The sequence below is a fragment of the Nerophis lumbriciformis genome, linkage group LG29, assembly GCF_033978685.3.
Source record: "Nerophis lumbriciformis linkage group LG29, RoL_Nlum_v2.1, whole genome shotgun sequence".
NCBI classification, from domain to species: Eukaryota; Metazoa; Chordata; class Actinopteri; order Syngnathiformes; family Syngnathidae; genus Nerophis; species Nerophis lumbriciformis.
In genome coordinates this window covers 28881893-28905000 of record NC_084576.2, presented here as the reverse complement: position 1 = coordinate 28905000, position 23108 = coordinate 28881893, and the positions used below count along the sequence as shown (strand labels likewise).

Below are 23108 nucleotides of genomic sequence, written 5' to 3'. Positions count from 1 at the left end.
TAGAAAAGGCCGCAGTCCTTCAGGTTGTTTTTGATGATGACGTCGGTGACGGCGTCGAACACGAACTGCACATTCTTGGTGTCGGTGGCGCAGGTGAAGTGGGTGTAGATCTCCTTGGTGTCCTTCCTCTTGTTCAGGTCTTCAAACTGACACTGGATGTAGGCGGCCGCCTCTTCGTAGGTGTTGGATCCTGCCGGCGTCGAGAAGGCGGGAAAAGGCATCAAAAGACAGAAAAGGAACACTTCGTATTGGGATTTTAATCAAAGTGTGGGACAGTGAGACGTCCCTCATTTCATCGTCATCATAAACTGTTACAAATTAATTCTTGGTCTTACCTGCATATTCTGGGTAGCAGATGGTGAGGGGGCTCTTCTTGATCTTCTCCTCAAAAAGGTCCTTCTTGTTGAGGAAGAGGATGATGGAGGTGTCCGTGAACCACTTGTTGTTGCAGATGGAATCAAACAGCTTCATGCTCTCGTGCATTCGGTTCTGAAAAGGGAGCCCACGTCCGTCGGAAACCGGAGAACACGTTGACGATGGAGGGAAGTAAAGAAGGGCAGCCTTCTCACCATCTCCTCGTCCTCGGCCAGCACCAGGTCGTAGTCGCTGAGAGCCACGCAGAAGATGATGGCGGTGACGCCCTCGAAGCAGTGGATCCACTTCTTCCTCTCGGACCTCTGGCCACCCACGTCAAACATTCTGGGGGGAATCAGCGTTTTCGCTCATTAATGTCACGTGGGGTGCGGAAACCCTCTAAAACACAGGTATCAAACTCAAGGCCCGGTTTCATTTTATTTGGCCCTGGAAATAATATGCATCAATAAAGTACTGCAACTTTTCTTACTAAATGTATTCTTTCTTTCTATTTTGGGCGAAAATAAACATATGTACTCCATGTAACCGCAAATTATGTTAACTTAAATATTGTCTAATTATGCAAAAATACATGATCAAACATTCAAACGAGAGAGGTCCGATAATGGCTTTTTTGCCGATATCCGATATTGTCCAACTCTTAATTACCGATTCCGATATCAACCGATACCTACAGTGTTTCCCACAGGACAGGCATCTATTTGTGGTGGTGTGGTCGGGAGGCGGGGGGCTGGGGGGGTGGCGGCGGCAGCGGCGATGACCAAGAAGAACGCGGAGTTGGAATATAATTACAACATTTTATGTACATATTTATATACAGATTTGAACAATTAGTGATTCACTGAAATATATTTATTAATTGTGGTTCTTACAAAAAATATATCTTATAAAATATAAAAGCTAAAATGTCTCTTAAAGCTCTGCCCCTTTAATTAGTGAATACTAAATAATTTAACTTTAGCCTAATACTACAACCATATTATTTACCAGCAACATAAAGTGAAACAGAGGCAGAGGTGTCCTGCCACAGTCAGTCAACCTCCTCCTCCTCCTCCTGCTGCTGCTGAACAGGTCGCACCTGTGGTCCGGACTGTAGGCCTACCTCCTCTCCAAGTCGAGCCCTTTTCGGCCGTTGAAAATATTTTTCTATACTCATCTGTGTGAAGGAGTGAACATCCAACATTAGAATGTATTACTAACGAGCAGAACCGCTCTATGTACAGTGCCGTCTAACCTTAAGCGGCAGCAGCTCAACACATGCAGGGTTCAACGTTAAGGTTTTTTTCTACTTGCCCGACTTCTCAAATCTACTTGCCCCAATATTTTTACTTGTCCTGCCTAGGTTTTTTTCTGGCTGTGTAGTGCTCATGGCTTATATCTTACTAAAATTCTTCCCGTTGACTATTTACAACACTACACAGTATTTATTATTATTATTATTATCTATAATTACATTTAAATGGCATTGCATACATGTAAAATTAAATGGTATTTCACATTATTTGACCAGTAGCAGTTACACCCATCTGAACAGGTCAGCCACCTGTTTTAAGCCCGATCACAGTTGAAATCTTGAAATAAAGGGCTTTTAATGGCCAAAACATTAACCTGGACAACATTTTAACAGCTGGTTGGATCAGATTTTATTCTTTTCATTGTATTCACATGCTGCAGTGGACAGTGGACAATTTAGCTTCAGTCCATGTGTGTTTATTGACAACATGGTTATAACCTGGACACGTTAGCTCGTCGGTAGGGTAACACGTGACTTTTACTACGTTCGTCTGCCCCGGCCCACGAGTCAAACAGCGGCGGTGTTAATGAAGCAGCGGATTAACGTTAAATATATGACGAGCCGCGAGCGATGCAGCTATAACATATCTACCTATAACCTATATTACCCTCGTATTTTGATCCCGTTTCGTCCGTCCGTCCGTCCCTCTTCTTCTTCTTCTTCTTCTGGCCCACCAGGTGAATTAAGTGCTATTGGCGGAGTTACCGCCACCTACTGCACCGGAGTTGTAACTACAAGCAACATTCACAGACAGTCCCATTGCTTTTATGAGCGGTCGAGCGAGTCAAAAGCCGAAAAATCCATTTGTGGCGGACGTAATTCTTTCGTGGCGGGCCGCCACAAATAAATGAATGTGTGGGAAACACTTACCTATATATATAGTCGAGGAGTTAACACATTATTATACCTAATGTTGTTGTGATGCCCCGCTGGATGCATTAAACCAGTGTTTTTCAACCTTTTTTGAGCCAAGGCACATTTTTTGCATTGAAAAACTCCGGAGGCACACCACCAGCAGAAATCATTAAAAAAAACGAAACTCAGTTGACGGTAAAAAGTCATCGTCGCAATTGTTGGATATGACTTTAAACCATAACCAAGCATGCATCACTATAGCTCTTGTCTCAAAGTAGGTGTACTGTCACCACCTGTCACACTGTTTTTTTGCTGTTTTCCTGTGTGTAGTGTTTTAGTTCTTGTCTTGCGCTCCTATTTTGGTGGCTTTTTCACTTTTTTTGGTATTTTCCTGCAGCAGTTTCATGTCTTCCTTTGAGCGATATTTCCCACATCTACTTTGTTTTAGCAATCGAGAATATTGCAGTCGTATTTATCCTTCTTTGTGGGGACATTGTTGATTGTCATGTCATGTTCGGACGTACATTGTGGACGCCGTCTTTGCTCCACAGTAAGTCTTTGCTGTCGTCCAGCATTCTGTTTTTGTTGACTTTGTAGCCAGTTCAGTTTTAGTTTCTTTCTGCATAGCCTTCCCTAAGCTTCAATGCCTTTTCTTAAGGGCACTCACCTTTTGTTTATTTTTGGTTTAAGCATTAGATACCTTTTTACCTGCACGCTGTTTCCGACATCTACAAAGCAATTAGCTACCGGCTGCCACCTACTGATATGGAAGAGTATTACACGGTTACTCTGCCGAGCTCTAGACAGCATCGACACTCAACAACAACACATCATTTGCAGACTATAATTACTGGTTTGCAAAAAATATTTTTAACCCAAATAGGTGAAATTAGATAATCTCCCACGGCACACCAGACTGTATCTCACGGCACACTAGTGTGCCGCGGCACAGTGGTTGAAAAACACTGCATTAAACAATGTAACAAGGTTTTCCTAAATAAATCAACTCAAGTTTTGGAAAAAAAATGCCAACATGGCACTGCCATATTTATTATTGAAGTCACAAAGTGCATTATTTCTTTTTAACATGCCTCACAACAGCAGCTTGGAATTTGGGACATGCTCTCCCTGAGAGAGCATGAGGAGGTTGAGGTGGGCGGGTAGCGGGGGGTGTATATTGTAGCATCCCGGAAGAGTTAGTGCTGCAAGGGGTTCTGGGTATTTGCTCTGTCGTGTTTATGTTGTGTTACGGTGCGGATGTTCTCCCAAAATGTGTTTGTCATTCTTGTTTGGTGTGGGTTCACAGTGTGGCGCATATTTGTAACAGTGTTAAAGTTGTTTATACGATCACCCTCAGTGTGACCTGTATGGCTGTTGACCAAGTATGCGTGGCATTCACTTGTGTGTGTGAAAAGCCGTAGATATTATGTGATTGGGTCGGCACGCAAAGGCAGTGCTTTTAAGGGTTATTGGCGCTCTGTACTTCTCCCTACGTCCGTGTACCACTCCGTACAGCGGCGTTTTAAAAAGTCATAAATGCTACTTTTTTAAAACGGATACCGATAATTTCCGATATTACATTTTAAAGCATTTATCGGCCGATATTATCGGCAGTCCGATATTATCGGACATCTCTAATTCAAACCATTTTTTAAATAGAAATAAATACTAATAATAATGATTTCAAAGAAAGTTATCCATCAAAGTGTGCAATGTAAAAGTAGCAATAGATTTCATGGTCAAATTGTGAAATTTACTGTGGTTTTTACAGCATTTTTCTCTAAATGGAAAAAAAAAAACTGTACTTTTTTTTACTGTAAGAAACTGTGGTGCCGTTTTGGCATTTACGGTAATACACCGAAAAATCTACAGTTGTTGATTGGTGGTAAAAAATAAAAATAAAAATAAAAACCTGGCAGCTCAAGTGCCAAAATTGTACTGTAAAATTGGATTTATTTTTTTATTTACAGTAAAAAAACTAATGTAAATTTCAATAAATATGGTAAGTTGCAATAATTTCACCTCAAAATATAGTGTATATTACTGTAAATGAGAAAACAGTACTGCTGTTTTTATGGTAAAAAAAAAGGCAGCTCAAGTGCCAAAATTTTACTGTAAAATTGCATTTTTTTTTAATTACAATAAAAAAACTGATGTAAATTTCAAAGTAAAATTCTGGCAACTGAGCTGCCTTTTTTTTTTACCATAAAAACAGCAGTACCGTTTTCCATGTACAGTAATATACACTATATTTTGAGGTGAAATTATTGCAACTTACCATTTTTTTTGGACATTTTAGTTGTTTTTTTTTTAATTAAAAAATGGTGTAATAACAGTATTCACTTTTAGACGCGGCCCTCCGGGGCCAAACATAACTGCGATGTGGCCCTCAGTGAAAACCACTTTGACACCTCTCCTCTAAAATCAACGGATTAGTTTGTTCGCTGGCAAGTTTAGCTTCATAACACACCCCGACGGACCCCGACGGGACTTAGTTAACACAGTTACCAAGTTTGAGCAAATAACTGACGTGCAATCAAGTAAAACATGTTCCTGTATGACATTCTGACAATAACGTTGCATTTGTGTCAAAATATAGTTTTTAAAAAAAATTAATTTAAATTATGTAAATCAGTCATTTACTGAGATTATTTTTTAAATTTTTATTATCATTTGACAGCACTTATTAACACATAGGCTATCTCGGGGGTCAGCAACCCGCGGCTCTTTAGTGCCGCCCTAGTGGATCCCTGGAGCATTTTTAAAAAAGGATTGAAAATGGAAAAAGATGGGGAAAATTATTATTTTGTTTTAGCCTGTTTAGGAGGTTTCCCCTAAATCCCCTGAAGAGCAGGGAAACCTGCAAAACAGGCTTGTAGGGCTGAAATAGCCTCTGTGTTTTTTCCTGACCCAACATATATTTTGATAGATATACATAGATTTTAGGCTATATCGCTCATGCCAAATTGTAATCTACAATTAATATAATTTTCTAAATATGCAATGGGCCAATAAAAGCTGCGCAGCAAAAATGGTCCCAGGCCTCATTGCGCACATCCTTTTTTTTATCGTTATTGAGCAATCACAAAAACGTCCGAAATTATCCTAAGGGACTTTTTTCCTGCTAGATCATCAAAGATAGAATGATGGATTTATTTAAGTGTGATGTTATGGTATTAGTCATACTTGCCAACCTTGAGACCTCCGATTTCGAGAGGTGGGGGCGTGGTCGGGGGTGGGGCAGGGCGTGGTTGGGGGCGTGGTTAAGAGGGGAGGAGTATATTGACAGCTAGAATTCCCCAAGTCAAATATTTCATATATATATATACACAGGTAAAAGCCAGTAAATTAGAATATTTTGAAAAACTTGATTTATTTCAGTAATTGCATTCAAAAGGTGTAACTTGTACATTATATTTATTCATTGCACACAGACTGATGCATTCAAACGTTTATTTCATTTAATTTTGATGATTTGAAGTGGCAACAAATGAAAATCCAAAATTCCGTGTGTCACAAAATTTGAATATTACTTAAGGCTAATACAAAAAAGGGATTTTTAGAAATGTTGGCCAACTGAAAAGTATGAAAATGAAAAATATGAGCATGTACAATACTCAATACTTGGTTGGAGCTCCTTTTGCCTCAATTACTGCGTTAATGCGGCGTGGCATGGAGTCGATGAGTTTCTGGCACTGCTCAGGTGTTATGAGAGCCCAGGTTGCTCTGATAGTGGCCTTCAACTCTTCTGCGTTTTTGGGTCTGGCATTCTGCATCTTCCTTTTCACAATACCCCACAGATTTTCTATGGGGCTAAGGTCAGGGGAGTTGGCGGGCCAATTTAGAACAGAAATACCATGGTCCGTAAACCAGGCACGGGTAGATTTTGTGCTGTGTGCAGGCGCCAAGTCCTGTTGGAACTTGAAATCTCCATCTCCATAGAGCAGGTCAGCAGCAGGAAGCATGAAGTGCTCTAAAACTTGCTGGTAGACGGCTGCGTTGACCCTGGATCTCAGGAAACAGAGTGGACCGACACCAGCAGATGACATGGCACCCCAAACCATCACCCAACCATGCAAATTTTGCATTTCCTTTGGAAATCGAGGTCCCAGAGTCTGGAGGAAGACAGGAGAGGCACAGGATCCACGTTGCCTGAAGTCTAGTGTAAAGTTTCCACCATCAGTGATGGTTTGGGGTGCCATGTCATCTGCTGGTGTCGGTCCACTCTGTTTCCTGAGATCCAGGGTCAACGCAGCCGTCTACCAGCAAGTTTTAGAGCACTTCATGCTTCCTGCTGCTGACCTGCTCTATGGAGATGGAGATTTCAAGTTCCAACAGGACTTGGCGCCTGCACACAGCGCAAAATCTACCCGTGCCTGGTTTACGGACCATGGTATTTCTGTTCTAAATTGGCCCGCCAACTCCCCTGACCTTAGCCCCATAGAAAATCTGTGGGGTATTGTGAAAAGGAAGATGCAGAATGCCAGACCCAAAAACGCAGAAGAGTTGAAGGCCACTATCAGAGCAACCTGGGCTCTCATAACACATGAGCAGTGCCAGAAACTCATCGACTCCATGCCACGCCGCATTAACGCAGTAATTGAGGCAAAAGGAGCTCCAACCAAGTATTGAGTATTGTACATGCTCATATTTTTCATTTTCATACTTTTCAGTTGGCCAACATTTCTAAAAATCCCTTTTTTGTATTAGCCTTAAGTAATATTCTAATTTTGTGACACACGGAATTTTGGATTTTCATTTGTTGCCACTTCAAATCATCAAAATTAAATGAAATAAACATTTGAATGCATCAGTCTGTGTGCAATGAATAAATATAATGTACAAGTTACACCTTTTGAATGCAATTACTGAAATAAATCAAGTTTTTCAAAATATTCTAATTTACTGGCTTTTACCTGTATATATATATAGCTACATCCTGAAAATATGCAAACAAAACTGTGTTTAGATAATTGATACTTCAAACTTGCATAAATAAATCTTAAGGAATATAACATAACTTGGCTTCTGAGAGCTTCAAAATGTAATGAATAAAAATGCTAAAGTTGTTGATAAACAAGCAATTATTTTAATAATTACCGTAAATATGGTCATTTTAAATGAATTATTATAATAATTTAAAATTATTTCAAATATGTTTATTTTAATGTATAATTCTAATGCCTGGATGTAATAAGGAGTCAGAAAAAATACAAATAAAAATATAATTAATTTTGATGTTTTTAGCAAAATATAGTAAAAATTTATTTTTTTTAATTAATAAATATATTTATTTTTAGGTAAGATAAACATAATAATACAATTTATCTCTCGTCTGGATGATTTATTTCTTGTCACCCTGTTGTCCTCCCGTTGTGAAAAAAGGCTGAAAATCGGGAGATTTTCGGGAGAATATTTGTCCCGGGAGGTTTTCGGGAGAAGCGCAGAATTTCGGGAGTCTCCCGGAAAATTCGGGAGGGTTGGCAAGTATGGTATTAGTTCAAAATGTAAACAAACGCAAGATGGCTGTGATGTTGCTGTATGCACGGCTCACAACCACTAGGGGGCAGAAGCAGGCATGTTGAACTGACTTGAAGTGCAGATCCTTGAAGGTGAAGTGTGTCTCCACGATGCCTGTCGTCTTCACTCTGGTCCTCAGCACGTCCTGCTGGGTGGGCACGTAAGCGCCGTGTGATATCCTGTCCAAGTCATTCAAATAGCTTTCAGGGAAGAGAGGAACAAGAATTACAAACAGGGTGGTGAAACAGAGGGGAAAATTTGAAAAGTAGCCACACCCTCTCTCTCCCTCCTAACTCACTATGCTGCCGAGTCGTTGAGTTGATACTCTCGGGAGCGGCTGAAGCACGCTTGGACTCCCCCGTCCTTCCACAGCCGCTGGATGACCCCGGCCAGCTCGCCTGTCATGAAGCCCTCCTCGGCCGAGCCGGCCAACACAAACAGCTGCCGAGCGTCATCCTGAAAGGGCAGACCTCTCATTTGAGACGTGGTAAATCAGCCAGAAGCGGCGTGAGCATGACAACGTGAGCGTCGTGCAAACAAACAAACAAACACATGTGAGGATAACATTGGAAAAAAGTGCAAGTCATGACTAAGAAGTGAATGAAAACAGCACGTTTTTGGTATCGCTGGTGACAGCATGACACCACAGGGCCTAACGCTGACATTTGTGTGCACAGTTGCAAGAAAAAGTATGTGAAGCCTTCGGGATTACTTGGGATTTCTGCATAAATTGCTGATAAAATGTCTTCTGCTCTTCATCAAAGTCACAACAATAGACAAACACCGTCTGATTAAACCAGGGGTCGGCAACCCAAAATTTTGAAAGGGCCATATTGGACCAAAAAAACAAACAAAAAAAATCTGTCTGGAGTCGCAAAAAAATAAGTCTTATATAATAAGTGTTATAATGAAGGCAACACATGATGCAAGTGTCAATATTAGCCTACTATCAAAATGACTTTAAAAGTCTTATATAAGTGTTATAATGAAGGCAACACATGATGTAAGTGTCTATATTAGTCTACTATCAAAATGACTTTAAGTCTTATATAAGTGTTATAATGAAGGCAACATGTGATGTAAGTGTCTATATTAGCTATATTAGCCTACTATCAAAATGACTTTAAAAGTCTTATATAAGTGTTATAATGAAGGCAACACATGATGTAAGTGTTTATATTAGCCTACTATCAAAATGACTTTAAAAGTCTTATATAAGTGTTATAATGAAGGCAACACATGATGTAAGTGTCTATATTAAGTATAATAGCCTACTATCAAAATGACTTTAAAAGTCTTATATAAGTGTTATAATGAAGGCAACACATGATGTAAGTGTCTATATTAGCTATAATAGCCTACTATCAAAATGACTTTAAAAGTCTTATATAAGTGTTATAATGAAGGCAACACATGATGTAAGTGTCTATATTAGCCTACTATCAAAATGACTTTAAGTCTTATATAAGTGTTATAATGAAGGCAACATATGATGTAAGTGTCTATATTAGCTATATTAGCCTACTATCAAAATGACTTTAAAAGTCTTATATAAGTGTTATAATGAAGGCAACATATGATGTGTCTATATTAGCCTACTATCAAAATGACTTTAAAAGTCTTATATAAGAGTTATAATGAAGGCAACACATGATGTAAGTGTCTATATTAGCCTACTATCAAAATGACTTTAAGTCTTATATAAGTGTTATAATGAAGGCAACACATGATGTAAGTGTCTATATTAGCCTACTATCAAAATGACTTTAAGTCTTATATAAGTGTTGGGGCGGCATGGCGTAGTGGGTAGAGCAACCGTGCCAGAAACCTGAGGGTTGCAGGTTCGCTCCCCGCCTCTTACCATCAAAAAATCACTGCCGTTGTGTCCTTGGGCGGGACACTTCACCCTTTGCCCCCGGTGCCACTCACACCTTTGAATTGAATGATGAATGATAGGTGGTGGTCGGAGGGGCCGTTGGCGCAAATTGCAGCCACGCTTCCGTCAGTCTACCCCAGGGAAGCTGTGGCTATGAAAGTAGCTTACCACCACCAGGTGTGAATGATTGATGGGTTCTACATGTAAAGCGACTTTGGGTACTTAGAAAAGCGCTATATAAATCCCAGTTATTATTATTATTATTATAATGAAGGCAACACATGATGTAAGTGTCTATATTAGCTATATTAGCCTACTATCAAAATTACTTTAAAAGTCTTATATAAGTGTTATAATGAAGGCAACACATGATGTGTCTATATTAACTATAATAGCCTACTATCAAAATTACTTTAAAAGTCTTATATAAGTGTTATAATGAAGGCAACACATGATGTAAGTGTCAATATTAGCCTACTATCAAAATGACTTTAAAAGTCTTATACAAGTGTTATAATGAAGGCAACACATGATGTAAGTGTCTATATTAGCTATATTAGCCTACTATCAAAATGACTTTAAAAGTCTTATATAAGTGTTATAATGAAGGCAACATATGATGTAAGTGTCTATATTAGCCTACTATCAAAATGACTTTAAAAGTCTTATATAAGTGTTATAATGAAGGCAACACATGATGTAAGTGTCTATATTAGCTATATTAGCCTACTATCAAAATGACTTTAAAAGTCTTATATAAGTGTTATAATGAAGGCAACATATGATGTAAGTGTCTATATTAGCCTACTATCAAAATGACTTTAAAAGTCTTATATAAGTGTTATAATGAAGGCAACACATGATGTAAGTGTCTATATTAGCCTACTATCAAAATGACTAAGTCTTATATAAGTGTTATAATGAAGGCAACATATGATGTGTCTATATTAGCCTACTATCAAAATGACTTTAAAAGTCTTATATAAGTGTTATAATGAAGGCAACACGTGATGTAAGTGTCTATTAACTATAATAGCCTACTATCAAAATGACTTTAAAAGTCTTATATAAGTAAGTCTTATATAAGTGTTATAATGAAGGCAACACATGATGTAAGTGTCTATATTAACTATAATAGCCTACTATCAAAATTACTTTAAAAGTCTTATATAAGTGTTATAATGAAGGCAACACATGATGTAAGTGTCAATATTAGCCTACTATCAAAATGACTTTAAAAGTCTTATATAAGTGTTATAATGAAGGCAACACATGATGTAAGTGTCTATATTAGCCTACTATCAAAATGACTTTAAGTCTTATATAAGTGTTATAATGAAGGCAACATATGATGTAAGGTCTATATTAGCTATATTAGCCTACTATCAAAATGACTTTAAAAGTATTATATAAGTGTTATAATGAAGGCAACACATGATGTAAGTGTCTATATTAACTATAATAGCCTACTGTCAAAATAACTTTAAAAGTCTTATATAAGTGTTATAATGAAGACAACACATGATGTAAGTGTCTATATTAGCTATAATAGCCTACTATCAAAATTACTTTAAAAGTCTTATATAAGTGTTATAATGAAGGCAACACATGATGTAAGTGCCAATATTAGCCTACTATCAAAATGACTTTAAAAGTCTTTTATAAGTGTTATAATGAAGGCAACACACGACGGAAGTGTTTATAGTAGCCTACTATCAAAATGACTTTAAAAGTCTTATATAAGTGTTATAATTAAGGCAACACATGATGTAAGTGTCTATATTAGCTATAATAGCCTACTATCAAAATTACTTTAAAAGTCTTATATAAGTGTTATAATGAAGGCAACACATGATGTAAGTGTCAATATTAGCCTACTATCAAAATGACTTTAAAAGTCTTATATAAGTGTTATAATGAAGGCAACACATGTGTCTATATTAGCCTACTATCAAAATGACTTTAAGTCTTATATAAGTGTTATAATGAAGGCAACACATGATGTAAGTGTCTATATTAAGTATAATAGCCTACTATCAAAATTACTTTAAAAGTCTTATATAAGTGTTATAATGAAGGCAACACATGATGTAAGTGTCTATATTAACTATAATAGCCTACTATCAAAATGACTTTAAAAGTCTTATATAAGTGTTATAATGAAGGCAACACATGATGTAAGTGTGTATATTAACCTACTATCAAAATGACTAAGTCTTATATAAGTGTTATAATGAAGGCAACACATGATGTAAGTGTCTATATTAGCTATAATAGCCTACTATCAAAATGACTTTAAAAGTCTTATATAAGTGTTATAATGAAGGCAACACATGATGTAAGTGTCTATATTAACTATAATAGCCTACTATCAAAATGACTTTAAAAGTCTTATATAAGTGTTATAATGAAGGCAACACATGATGTAAGTGTCTATATTAGCTATAATAGCCTACTATCAAAATGACTTTAAAAGTCTTATATAAGTGTTATAATGAAGGCAACACATGATGTAAGTGTCTATATTAACTATAATAGCCTACTGTCAAAATGACTTTAAAAGTCTTATATACAGGTAAGTGTTATAATGAAGACAGCACATGATGTAAGTGTCTATATTAGCCACATTAGCATACTATCAAAGGCTAACGCAAATCTTTGTTGATAGAAATGTTGTATTTTAATTCTTATGCTACACATTTTTTGCAACGTTGGAAATTATTAGTAAAACGGTGGCTTCTCACAGGATGAGATAACTTCTGGAAATTACTGTTTTTTTAATGGCCAAAGGTATAGATGTGTGTGTCCAAGTTAAAGGAAACTGCAAGTTGTCTTCTTCTAATGGATTTATTACAATCTTTGCAAACCGGGTAACATTTGCTATGGTCTGGAACAACATGGCACACAACTATCAGAAATGCAGCCAATATTACATACAGATAATGTGTCGTGAGACTTGCAAATGTAACTTAAATACACAAGTAAAGGAAATTAAATGATCTCAAATATACCTACAATGAGATATAATGATGCAATATGTACATACAGCTAGTCAAAATAGCATGTTAGCATCGATTGACCAAATACGCCTGATAAGCACTCCGGCAAATCAATAAAATCAACAAAGCTCACCTTAGTGCATTCGCGCACAGCATAAAACATTTGGTGGACAAAATGAGACAAAGGAGAGGCATAAATCACATCTTTCTGTGGGAGCATCGGAGAAAGTTGTACATGTAAACGAAGTACAATGAGTTCAAGGATCGCTGAAATTAGTAGGACAAAACGGTGCTTGCCAAATACTGTCATCAGTGAAGCATGTATAACATAAACAGTGGGATTTCTAACAATTGGGAAGGTTTGTGTCATGTTTGTTCCCCTACAAACACTATATATTTTTTTCCATCGTCACACATCTCTGAAAGAGATCCAAGAAGCCACTAGGGCGGCGCTAAAGCAGCTCTAGGTTGCGGACCCCCGGCTTGAACACATACTTTTTCCCACCCTGCACTGTGAATGTTCAATGTGTTCAATACTAAGATGAAAACCTATAGATTTTGTGCGGTATAAGTTTAAGCAGACGGTTTATGTCTATTGTTGTGGCTTCGATGAAGATCAAAACACATTTTATGACCAATTGATGCAGAAATCCAAGTAATCCCAAAGGGTGCACATACTTCTTCTTGCAACTATATAGCAAATGTTTGACATTTCATCTACACAGTGGATCCATGCAGTGATCACAAGTGTGAATGTCAAACCAAATTGGGGCCCTTAAGGCCTTATTTAAACCACATTTTTTCCCAGTTTCTTTCTAGGAACTCAGGGTTTCTTCTTAATGTAACTGAACGTGGCGCACCGCCACGACAAAACCATGGCCGCCACACCTTAAAAATACGTTTCTTTTCTAACCTGAAAACTAATCAAATTAATTGAATCCATTGTACTCTCCAGAAGAAGTCAAAAGTCCTACGCTCGCTATTTTTAACTTTTATTGCAAATTTTATGATGACAGCCACTTCCGACAGGTTTTACCTCCCGTGCAAACACTTTCGTCTCTGTGCTTCCCCAGACACACAACAACACTTCCACGTTCTCCGCCATTCCGCTTTCAGGCACGTACGGTGTGTTTGAGATCACTATCATCAATAGTAAAGAATAACCCTTACTTGTTTCAAATCTATGTACTGTATACATTTGCTGAGCCTTTTTAAAGGAAAACATATAGCAAATTATACAAATATGTCATTGAGCCACACCCCTAACCACGCCCCCACCGCCACATGTATCCAGAGGTGGGTAGAGTAGCCAGAAATTGTACTCAAGTAAGAGTACTGTTACTTTAGAGATTTATTACTCAAGTAAAAGTAAGGAGTAGTCACCCAAATATTTACTTGAGTAAAAGTAAAAAGTATGTTGTGAAAAAACTACTCAAGTACTGAGTAACTGATGAGTAACATACACACACATATCATATATATATATATATATATATATACACATATATACATATATATATATATATATATATATATATATATATATATATATATACACATATATATATATACAGTATATCATTTATATTTATTTATTTTGCCGTTTTTGTTTACATGTTAAAGGTGTTTTAATGAATATACATGCATGTTTAACACATATAGATTCCTTTCTTTCATGAAGACAAGAATATAAGTTGGTGTATTACCTGATTCTGGTGACTTGCATTGATTGTAATCAGACAGTAGTGCTGATAATGTCCACGTTTTCAAATGGAGGAGAAAAAAAGTTCCTCCTTTCTGTCTAGTACCACATGAAAGTGTTTGGTTTTTGGCATCTTATTTGTCCAGCTTCCATATTCGTTTTTATACACTTTACAAGAAATACATTGGCGGCAAACTCCGTAGCTTGCTAGCTTGTTTGCGCTGGCTTTCTGAGACTCTTATTTTGAAAGCGCAGGCGCGATGGAGCGGCACTTTTATTGTGAAGACAGGAACTGTCAGTCTTTAGGCTTTTGACGGGATGTACGGTTGAAATAAAAAAGGGTCTTTTTTCCTTCACACTTTTGATTGATTGATTGAAACTTTTATTAGTAGATTGCACAGTACAGTATATATTCCGTACAATTGACCACTAAATGGTAACACCCCAATAAGTTTTTCAACTTGTTTAAGTCAGGTCATGTGACCGCCTGGCTCTGTTTGATTGGTCCAACGTCACCAGTGACTGCATCTGATTGGTGGAACGGAGTGAACATCACCAGTGACTGTATTTGGTGAAACGCAGGCACTATGGAGGTCTGTCTGACAGACCAAAACAAACAAAACGTGCATTAACAGATCGATAAAAATTAGTAGTGAGTAGCGAGCTGAATGTAGATAAAAGTAGTGGAGTAAAAGTAGCGTTTCTTCTCTATAAATATACTCAAGTAAAAGTAAAAGTATGTTGCATTAAAACTACTCTTAGAAGTACAATTTATCCCAAAAGTTACTCAAGTAGATGTAACGGAGTAAATGTAGCGCGTTACTACCCACCTCTGCATGTATCTTGGGGAAACCCTGGAACTTTCCATTAATGAGTATTGGTCAGACTAGTGTCCCGATACCAATGTTTTGGTACCGGTATCGGTACCAAAATGTATTTTGGTACTTTTCCATAATTTTCTAAATAAAGGGGACCACAAAAAATGTCATTATTGTGTTTATTTTAACAAAACATCTTAGGGTACATTAAACATAAGTTTATTATTTTCCTTAAATAAAATGTTGAACATACTAGACAACTTGTCTTTTAGTAGTAAGTAAACAAACAAAGGCTCCTAATTAGTCTGTTGACGTATGCAGTAACATATTGTGTCATTTAGGGACAAACTGTAAAAATGAATTATTAAAGGGGAACATTATCACAATTTCAGAATGGTTAAAACCATTAAAAATCAGTTCCCCTGCCGGAGTGTGTGAGCAATTCAGGGACAAAGGACCTCGGTAGCACGGCGAGCAATGGCGGCAGTTTGTTCCCGCAGACGAGCGAGCTAAACCCCCTGGATGTCTTGGCTCACACCGTCCCTTATGCCACCGAAGATGATCAAGAGAAGAATATCGACCCTAGCTTCCCTGGCCTGCTGACATCAACTCCAAAACTGGACAGATCAGCTTTCAGGAAAAGAGAGTGGATGAGGGTATGTCTACAGAATATATTAATTGATGAAAATTGGGCTGTCTGCACTCTCAAAGTGCATGTTGTTGCCAAATGTATTTCATATACTGTAAACCTAGTTCATAGTTGTTAGTTTCCTTTAATGCCAAACAAACACATACCAATCGTTGGTTAGAAGGCGATCGCCGAATTCGTGTCGTTTTCGTCGTTTTCGCTTGCATACGGTTCAAACCGACGTGGCTCAATAGCTTCAGTTTCTTCTTCAATTTCGTTTTCGCTACCTGCCTCCACACTACAACCATCCGTTTCAATACATGCGTAATCTGTTGAATCGCTTAAACCGCTGAAATCCGAGTCTGAATCCGAGCTAATGTCGCTATAGCTTGCTGTTCTTTCCTCCATGTTTGTTTGTGTTGACATCACTATGTGACGTCACAGGAAAATGGACGGGTGTATATAACGACGGTTAAAATCAGGCACTTTGAAGCTTTTTTTTTTAGGGATATTGCGTGATGGGTAAAATTTTGAAAAAAACTTCGAAAAATAAAATAAGCCACTGGGAACTGATTTTTAATGGTTTTAACCCTTCTGAAATTGTGATAATGTTCCCCTTTAATGTTGCATTTATACGTAGAAGAAAAGTTTTGTCATTTTATTTAATCTGAGCAACAACTTGAGGCAGTTTAATGTCGATTAACGTGGGCAGAATTATTATAGTGTTCCCAATGTTAAAAGGATAAAGCCATTGTTTACAAATTTGGTAAATAAATAACCAAAAAATTTATATTTTGTTGTTTTCTTACTGTACCGAACCGTGACCTCTAAACCGAGGTACGTACCAAACCGAAATTTTTGTGTACCGTTACTAGGGATGTCCCGATCCGATATTTGGATCGGATCGGCTGCCGATATTTGCCAAAAATTGCGTATCGGCAAAGCATGGGAAAATGCCGATCCAGATCCAGTTTAAAAAAAAACTCTGGTCCGTGTTTTCCAACGCACCGATTTAAATAATACATTCCACTTTTCTGCTGCTCCGTAATTTCCGCTCCGCATTTTCCAGCACACCTTCAACACATCCACAATTCTCACGCAGTTGCTTTTAGCTGCTGGCATTACACGACAGGCTCTTCTCACTCTTTCCTATGTCTCCCTCTCACAGACAGCGAGCGCACCTTCTTACACACGTCACATACTGTCACGTCATACGTCACATACTGTCACGTCATACGTCACATACGTATACGCCCTCCCCGAGCAGAGAGCGAGGTAGCGGCATGGCTAACGTTAGCTGTGATGCTAGCGCAGCCGCTAAGGTGCTCGCCTGCTCAAGCGTCCTCTGCGCACGGCATATCGATGCCACGCACAAAATCAAATAAAAAAATAAGCGCATAACAATTTTCCATTAAAAATCAGTTCCCAGTGGCTTATTATATTATCCAAAGTTTTTTTCAAAATTTTACACATCACGCAATATCCCTAAAAAAAGCTTCAAAGTGCCTGATTTTAACCACCCGTCCATTTTCCTGTCACGTCACATAGTGAATACAAACAAACATGGCGGAAAGAACAGCAAGATATAGCGACATTAGCTCGGATTCAGACTCGGATTTCAGCGGCTTAAGCGATTCAACAGATTACGCATGTATTGAAACGGATGGTTGTAGTGTGGAGGCAGGTAGCAAAAACGAAATTGAAGAAGAAACTGAAGCTATTGAGCCATATCGGTTTGAACCGTATGCAAGCGAAACCGACGAAAACGACACGACAGCCAGCGACATGAGAGAAAGCGAGGACGAATTCGGCGATCGCCTTCTAACCAATGATTGGTATGTGTTTGTTTGGCATTAAAGGAAACTAACAACTATGAACTAGGTTTACAGCATATGAAATACATTTGGCAACAACATGCACTTTGAGAGTGCAGACAGCCCAATTTTCCTCAATTAATATATTCTGTAGACATACCCTCATCCGCGCTCTTTTCCTGAAAGCTGATCTGTTCAGTTTTGGAGTTGATGTCAGCAGGCCAGGGAAGCTAGGTTCGATATTCTTCTCTTGATCATCTTCGGTGGCATAAGGGACGGTGTGAGCCAAGACATCCAGGGGGTTTAGCTCGCTCGTCTGCGGGAACAAACTGCCGCCATTGCTTGCCGTGCTACCGAGGTCCTTTGTCCCTGAATTGCTCACACACTCCGGCAGATTCAATGGGGGTCTGGCGGCAGATTTCTTTGAGTTTATCGTTGGAAATGCATCTGCTTTGAGTGTCGCAGGATATCCACACATTCTTGCCATCTCTGTCGTAGCATAGATTTCGTCGGAACAAACGTCCAATTTCTTGCCACTTTCGCATCTTTGGGCCACTGGTGCAACTTGAATCCGTCCCTGTTCGTGTTGTTACACCCTCCGACAACACACCGACGAGGCATGATGTCTCCAAGGTACGGAAAACAGTCGAAAAAAACGGAAAATAACAGAGCTGATTTGACTCGGTGTTTGAGAAAATGGCGGATTGCAACGTGACGTCATCGCTCCGAGAGCGAATATTAGAAAGGTGTTTAATTCGCCAAAATTCACCCATTTAGAGTTCGGAAATCGGTTAAAAAAATATATGGTCTTTTTTCTGCAACATCAAGGTATACATTGACGCTTACATAGGTCTGGTGATAATGTTCCCCTTTAAACTACTTGTGCATTTACTGTTAATATCTGCTTATTTTCTGTTTCAACATGTTCTATCTACACTTCTGTTAAAATGTAATAATCACTTATTCTTCTCTTCTTTGATACTTTACATTAGTTTTGGATGATACCACACATTTAGGTATCGATCCGATACCAAGTAGTTACAGGATCATACATGGGCCATATTCAAAGTCCTCATGTGTCCAGGGACATATTTACTGAGTTTATAAACATAATATAAATAAAAAACAAACAAAATAAGATTTTGTGATGGTAAAAAATATCGATGTAATCATAGTAGTATCGACTAAAACGCTCCTGTACTTGATATCATTATAGTGGATGTTAGGTGTAGATCTACCAATGGCGTTTGTTTATATTGTAGCGTCCCGGAAGAGTTGGTGCTGCAGGGAATTCTGGGAATTTGTTCTGTAGTGTTTATGTTCCGTTGCGGTGAAAATATTCTCCCAAAATGTGTTTGTCGTTGTTGTTTAGTGTGGTTTCACTATATGGCACAGGTTTATGACAGTGTTGGCGTTGTTCATACGGCCACCCTTAGTGTGACCGGTACGGCCGTTGACTAAGAATGCCCTTCATTCACTTGTGCGAGGTGAGTCCAATGTCATGATAGTCATCTTACTGGTTGATAATAGGACATAGCAAAGTCCAGACAAGATTTCGCTATCTGTAGCGATACATTAACAAATCCGATAGTATGATTACGGTGTGTAGTGAATAGGGGTGTAACGGTACGTGTATTTGTATTGAATCGTTTCGGTTCGGAGGTGTACCGAACGAGTTTCCAGACGAACATATTAAGTAGCTACCTCCGCTTCCTTCTGCCTCTGTCAGGACTCTACACACCACCCAGCATTGTCCCACCCACACAACCATCTGATTGGTAACAAACAGAGCGGTAACAGCCAATCAGCAGTGCGTATTCAGAGCGGTAACAGCCAATCAGCAGTGCGTATTAAGAGCGCATGTAGTCAGTGCTTAGCGTTTAGCAGGTAACCATCAAGCTGCGGACTCTCCCCAAATTATAACAAACACCTCCCAGTCAACTACTCGTAACATCACTATGAGCCCGTTGACCTTCTAGAAATATAAAAGGCAGCTCAGCTCGCTCGCAGTCCTGGCTTGAGGTGAAGGCTAATTCGCTTTTAGCGTAACGTTAGCTCATTTTGCGGGGTGTGTGTGCGTGTTACGGACAGCAAAGCCCTGTCTGTCTGTTATTTCACTTTACCTTTTTCTGTGTTGATTGAGCTGTGTTGAGGCAGCAAAAAAGGACATTATGTTAAATTAAGAGTTTCTGTCTCTGATAGTTGATATAATAATGTAACTGCATCATTAAGCCTATATGAACTCCATGGTGTTTAGGGATGTATAGTCTCTCCTATTGCTATTGTACCATTTTTTTCCAGCTATAGTTACATTAATCCATACTTGCCAACCTTGAGACCTCCAATTTCGGGAGGTGGGGGGTGGGGGGCGTGGTTGAGGGGGTGGTTAAGAGGGGAGGAGTATATTTACAGCTAGGATTCACCAAGTCAAGTATTTCATAAATATATATATATATATATATATATAAATAAATAAAAGAAATACTTGAATTTCAGTGTTCATTTATTTGCACATATACACACACATAACACTCATCTACTCATTGTTGAGTTAAGGGTTGAATTGTCCATCCTTGTTCTATTCTCTGTCACTATTTTTCTAACCATGCTGAACACCCTCTCTAATGATGCATTGCTGTGTGGCACGCAAAAAGTGCTTTCATCAAAAAGTGCTTTCATCAAATGCACTAGATGGCAGTATTGTCCTGTTTAAGAGTGTCACAACATTGCAGTTTAGGGCAGACGAACTGCTTTACGGTAGAGAAAAACGTGACTGCTGTTGTGTGTTGTTGCCGCACTGGGAGGACGTTAATGAAACTGTCTAACAATAAACCCACATAAGAAACCAATAACTCGCCCTCGATCATTCTACAGTTATAACGTCATTGGGCAGGTACGCTATATTGTGTGCCTGAATTTCGGGAGATTTTCGGGAGAAAATTTGTCCCGGGATGTTTTCGGGAGAGGCGCTGAATTTCAGGAGTCTCCCGGAAAATCCGGGAGGGTTGGCAAGTATGCATTAATAATTAGAAATGCAGCAGCCTAGTTTTGAATGGCAGGGTCCCTGCCATCACATGTTGATAAAAATATAACATTTACGGTACATAATAAAAATCAACTACAGGCTTCCCAAATGCTGTAATAAATTAAGCATGATGAGTTGACTTGAAACTGTTTAATGTTGCATTTTTTATACGTAGAAGAAAAGTTTTGTCATTTTATTTAATCTGAGCAACAACTTGAGGCAGTTTAATGTTGATTAACGTGGGCAGAATTATTATAGTGTTCCCAATGTTAAAAGGATAAAGCCATTGTTTACAAATTTGGTAAATAAATAACCAAAAAAAATTTATATTTTGTTGTTTTCTTACTGTACCGAACCGTGACCTCTAAACTGAGGTACGTACCAAACCGAAATTTTTGTGTACCGTTACACCCCTACGGTATACCGTACAACACTAGGTCAGACCAATATAACGCAGGCATATTTTGAAGAGGCCAAAAAAGGTCAGAGAAACACCGGCGTAGCCTACCACTCACCGCTCTGGCCGGATCGGCAAAGTCAATCTTGAGGCGTCCCATTGCTCTGATGATGGCGATGATGGACTGGATGGTGTTGCTGTAGACCACCGCTTTGTACTGCTTGCACTCCTCCTCGGAGTAGCCCGCCTCGTGGATGATCCTGGCAAACAAGGGCGAGGGGAGGCCGCGTGTCTCGTCATAATGACATTTTATTTGGCCGCGTGGTTGATGCGCTCTGCTATCCCTGCACAAACACCATTTGCACGATTCACTTACTTCATCTGCTTAACAATGGTGCTCTTCCCAGACTCCCCAGCACCTGAAAGGGAGAGAAAGTGCAATTATAATCCCTGCCGGCACGAAAAACTCGTATTATTTGTATCACAGGCACTGCTGAGTTGACACAATGAAGTGTTTATCTGACGAAAATACTTCAAATTAAAAAAAAAAAACATCACATGTTTTGGTAAATATTACCATGCGACATTTTGTACAAACACCAAACCGGAAAGTTAAGCCTAGAGCAATTCATCTTTTCATCGTGGCACACTATGATAATTCAACTAACATTGATTGATGCACAACGAATTCACCCGTTTCCTGCGTCCAATCTGCAGTTGGAGCGGAGCGGCCGGGCAGAACGCGGCGACTCAATCCGCGGTTTAGCCGCGTCTAAGCGCAATTGGATTAATCAACTTGATCCTGGCGCAAATGAGATTACACACGGCTCAAATGTCCCTGGGTTACCATTTCACGCAGGACGGACTCACCAGTTAGGATGTCTCTAAAAATGGAGCGATTGACTCTGACATGCACCGACTTTCATACTAGTTACTAGTGTTGTCTAGATACCAATATTTTGAATAAAAAATGATATTTTTCTAAATAAAAGGGGATAACAAAAAATTGCATTATTGGCGTTATTTTAACAAAAAATCTTAGTGTACATGAAACATATGTCATACCTGCCAACTTTTGAAATCAGAAAAACCTAGTAGCCAGGGTCCAGGGTCCAAAATGATTGATTGCATTCAGACAGGTTAAAATGTTGCTAAAACCATCACTTTTCTATCAGTCACAGTGACTTTTCAAAACAAAAATATTACAGCAAAAATCATATGGGTTGATTGACATGTTTATTCTGTAAGCTAACTTCAATAGTTTGAAATTATTTTGACAGTTAATGCCAGTTATCCTGTCAACCTTTCACAAGACTTCAATTTGTTAATTGAAAGTATAAACAGTATAAACACTTTTTACAGTAAACAAATGGTAAAACAGTACTAAACAATTCCATTAAAAAAAAAATTGGTGTCATTATTAACTTTCTGTCCAAGCTTGTATAATCTACTGCCTTGTTCAATTGCAAAAAATATTCTGTGCCTAAAATTCACATTTCTATCACAATTATCATACTGTAAACATGGTAAGCTAACTTCATTAAAATTAATAGTCCTGTCAATAGCATGGAATTACAATTCAAATGTAGTTTTTTTGTAAGCCTTTCAAAAGAATTCAAAATATGAAAAATTAATGAAAATGAATTTAAGCCATCAGACACTTGAAAAGTGGCACATCACATCTCTAATGTAATCATTTTAACTTTTCAACAGAAATAGCACTGCAAAAATATTAAGGACATACTTCTGTATTTTGGTAGTTATGCTGTCAACATTTAACAAGATTTCTTCAACTTGGACTTGAA

At 38.4% G+C, this 23108-nt stretch overlaps 1 protein-coding gene across 1 annotated transcript in view; it reads right to left on the bottom strand.

Annotated features, from left to right (window-relative positions):
* Positions 1 to 23108, bottom strand: part of LOC133571987 (guanine nucleotide-binding protein G(i) subunit alpha-1) — a 45098-nt gene that overhangs the window by 1413 nt on the left and 20577 nt on the right. The window contains exons 2-8 of the mRNA XM_061924568.1: positions 21680 to 21722; positions 21422 to 21563; positions 8343 to 8500; positions 8116 to 8244; positions 570 to 699; positions 336 to 489; positions 1 to 190 (exon numbers count right to left, since the gene is read on the bottom strand). The exon at positions 1 to 190 is cut by the window's left edge and continues 3 nt beyond it. Of these exons, the coding sequence (XP_061780552.1) occupies positions 1 to 190; positions 336 to 489; positions 570 to 699; positions 8116 to 8244; positions 8343 to 8500; positions 21422 to 21563; positions 21680 to 21722 (946 nt within the window). The remainder of the gene's footprint in view (positions 191 to 335; positions 490 to 569; positions 700 to 8115; positions 8245 to 8342; positions 8501 to 21421; positions 21564 to 21679; positions 21723 to 23108) is intronic.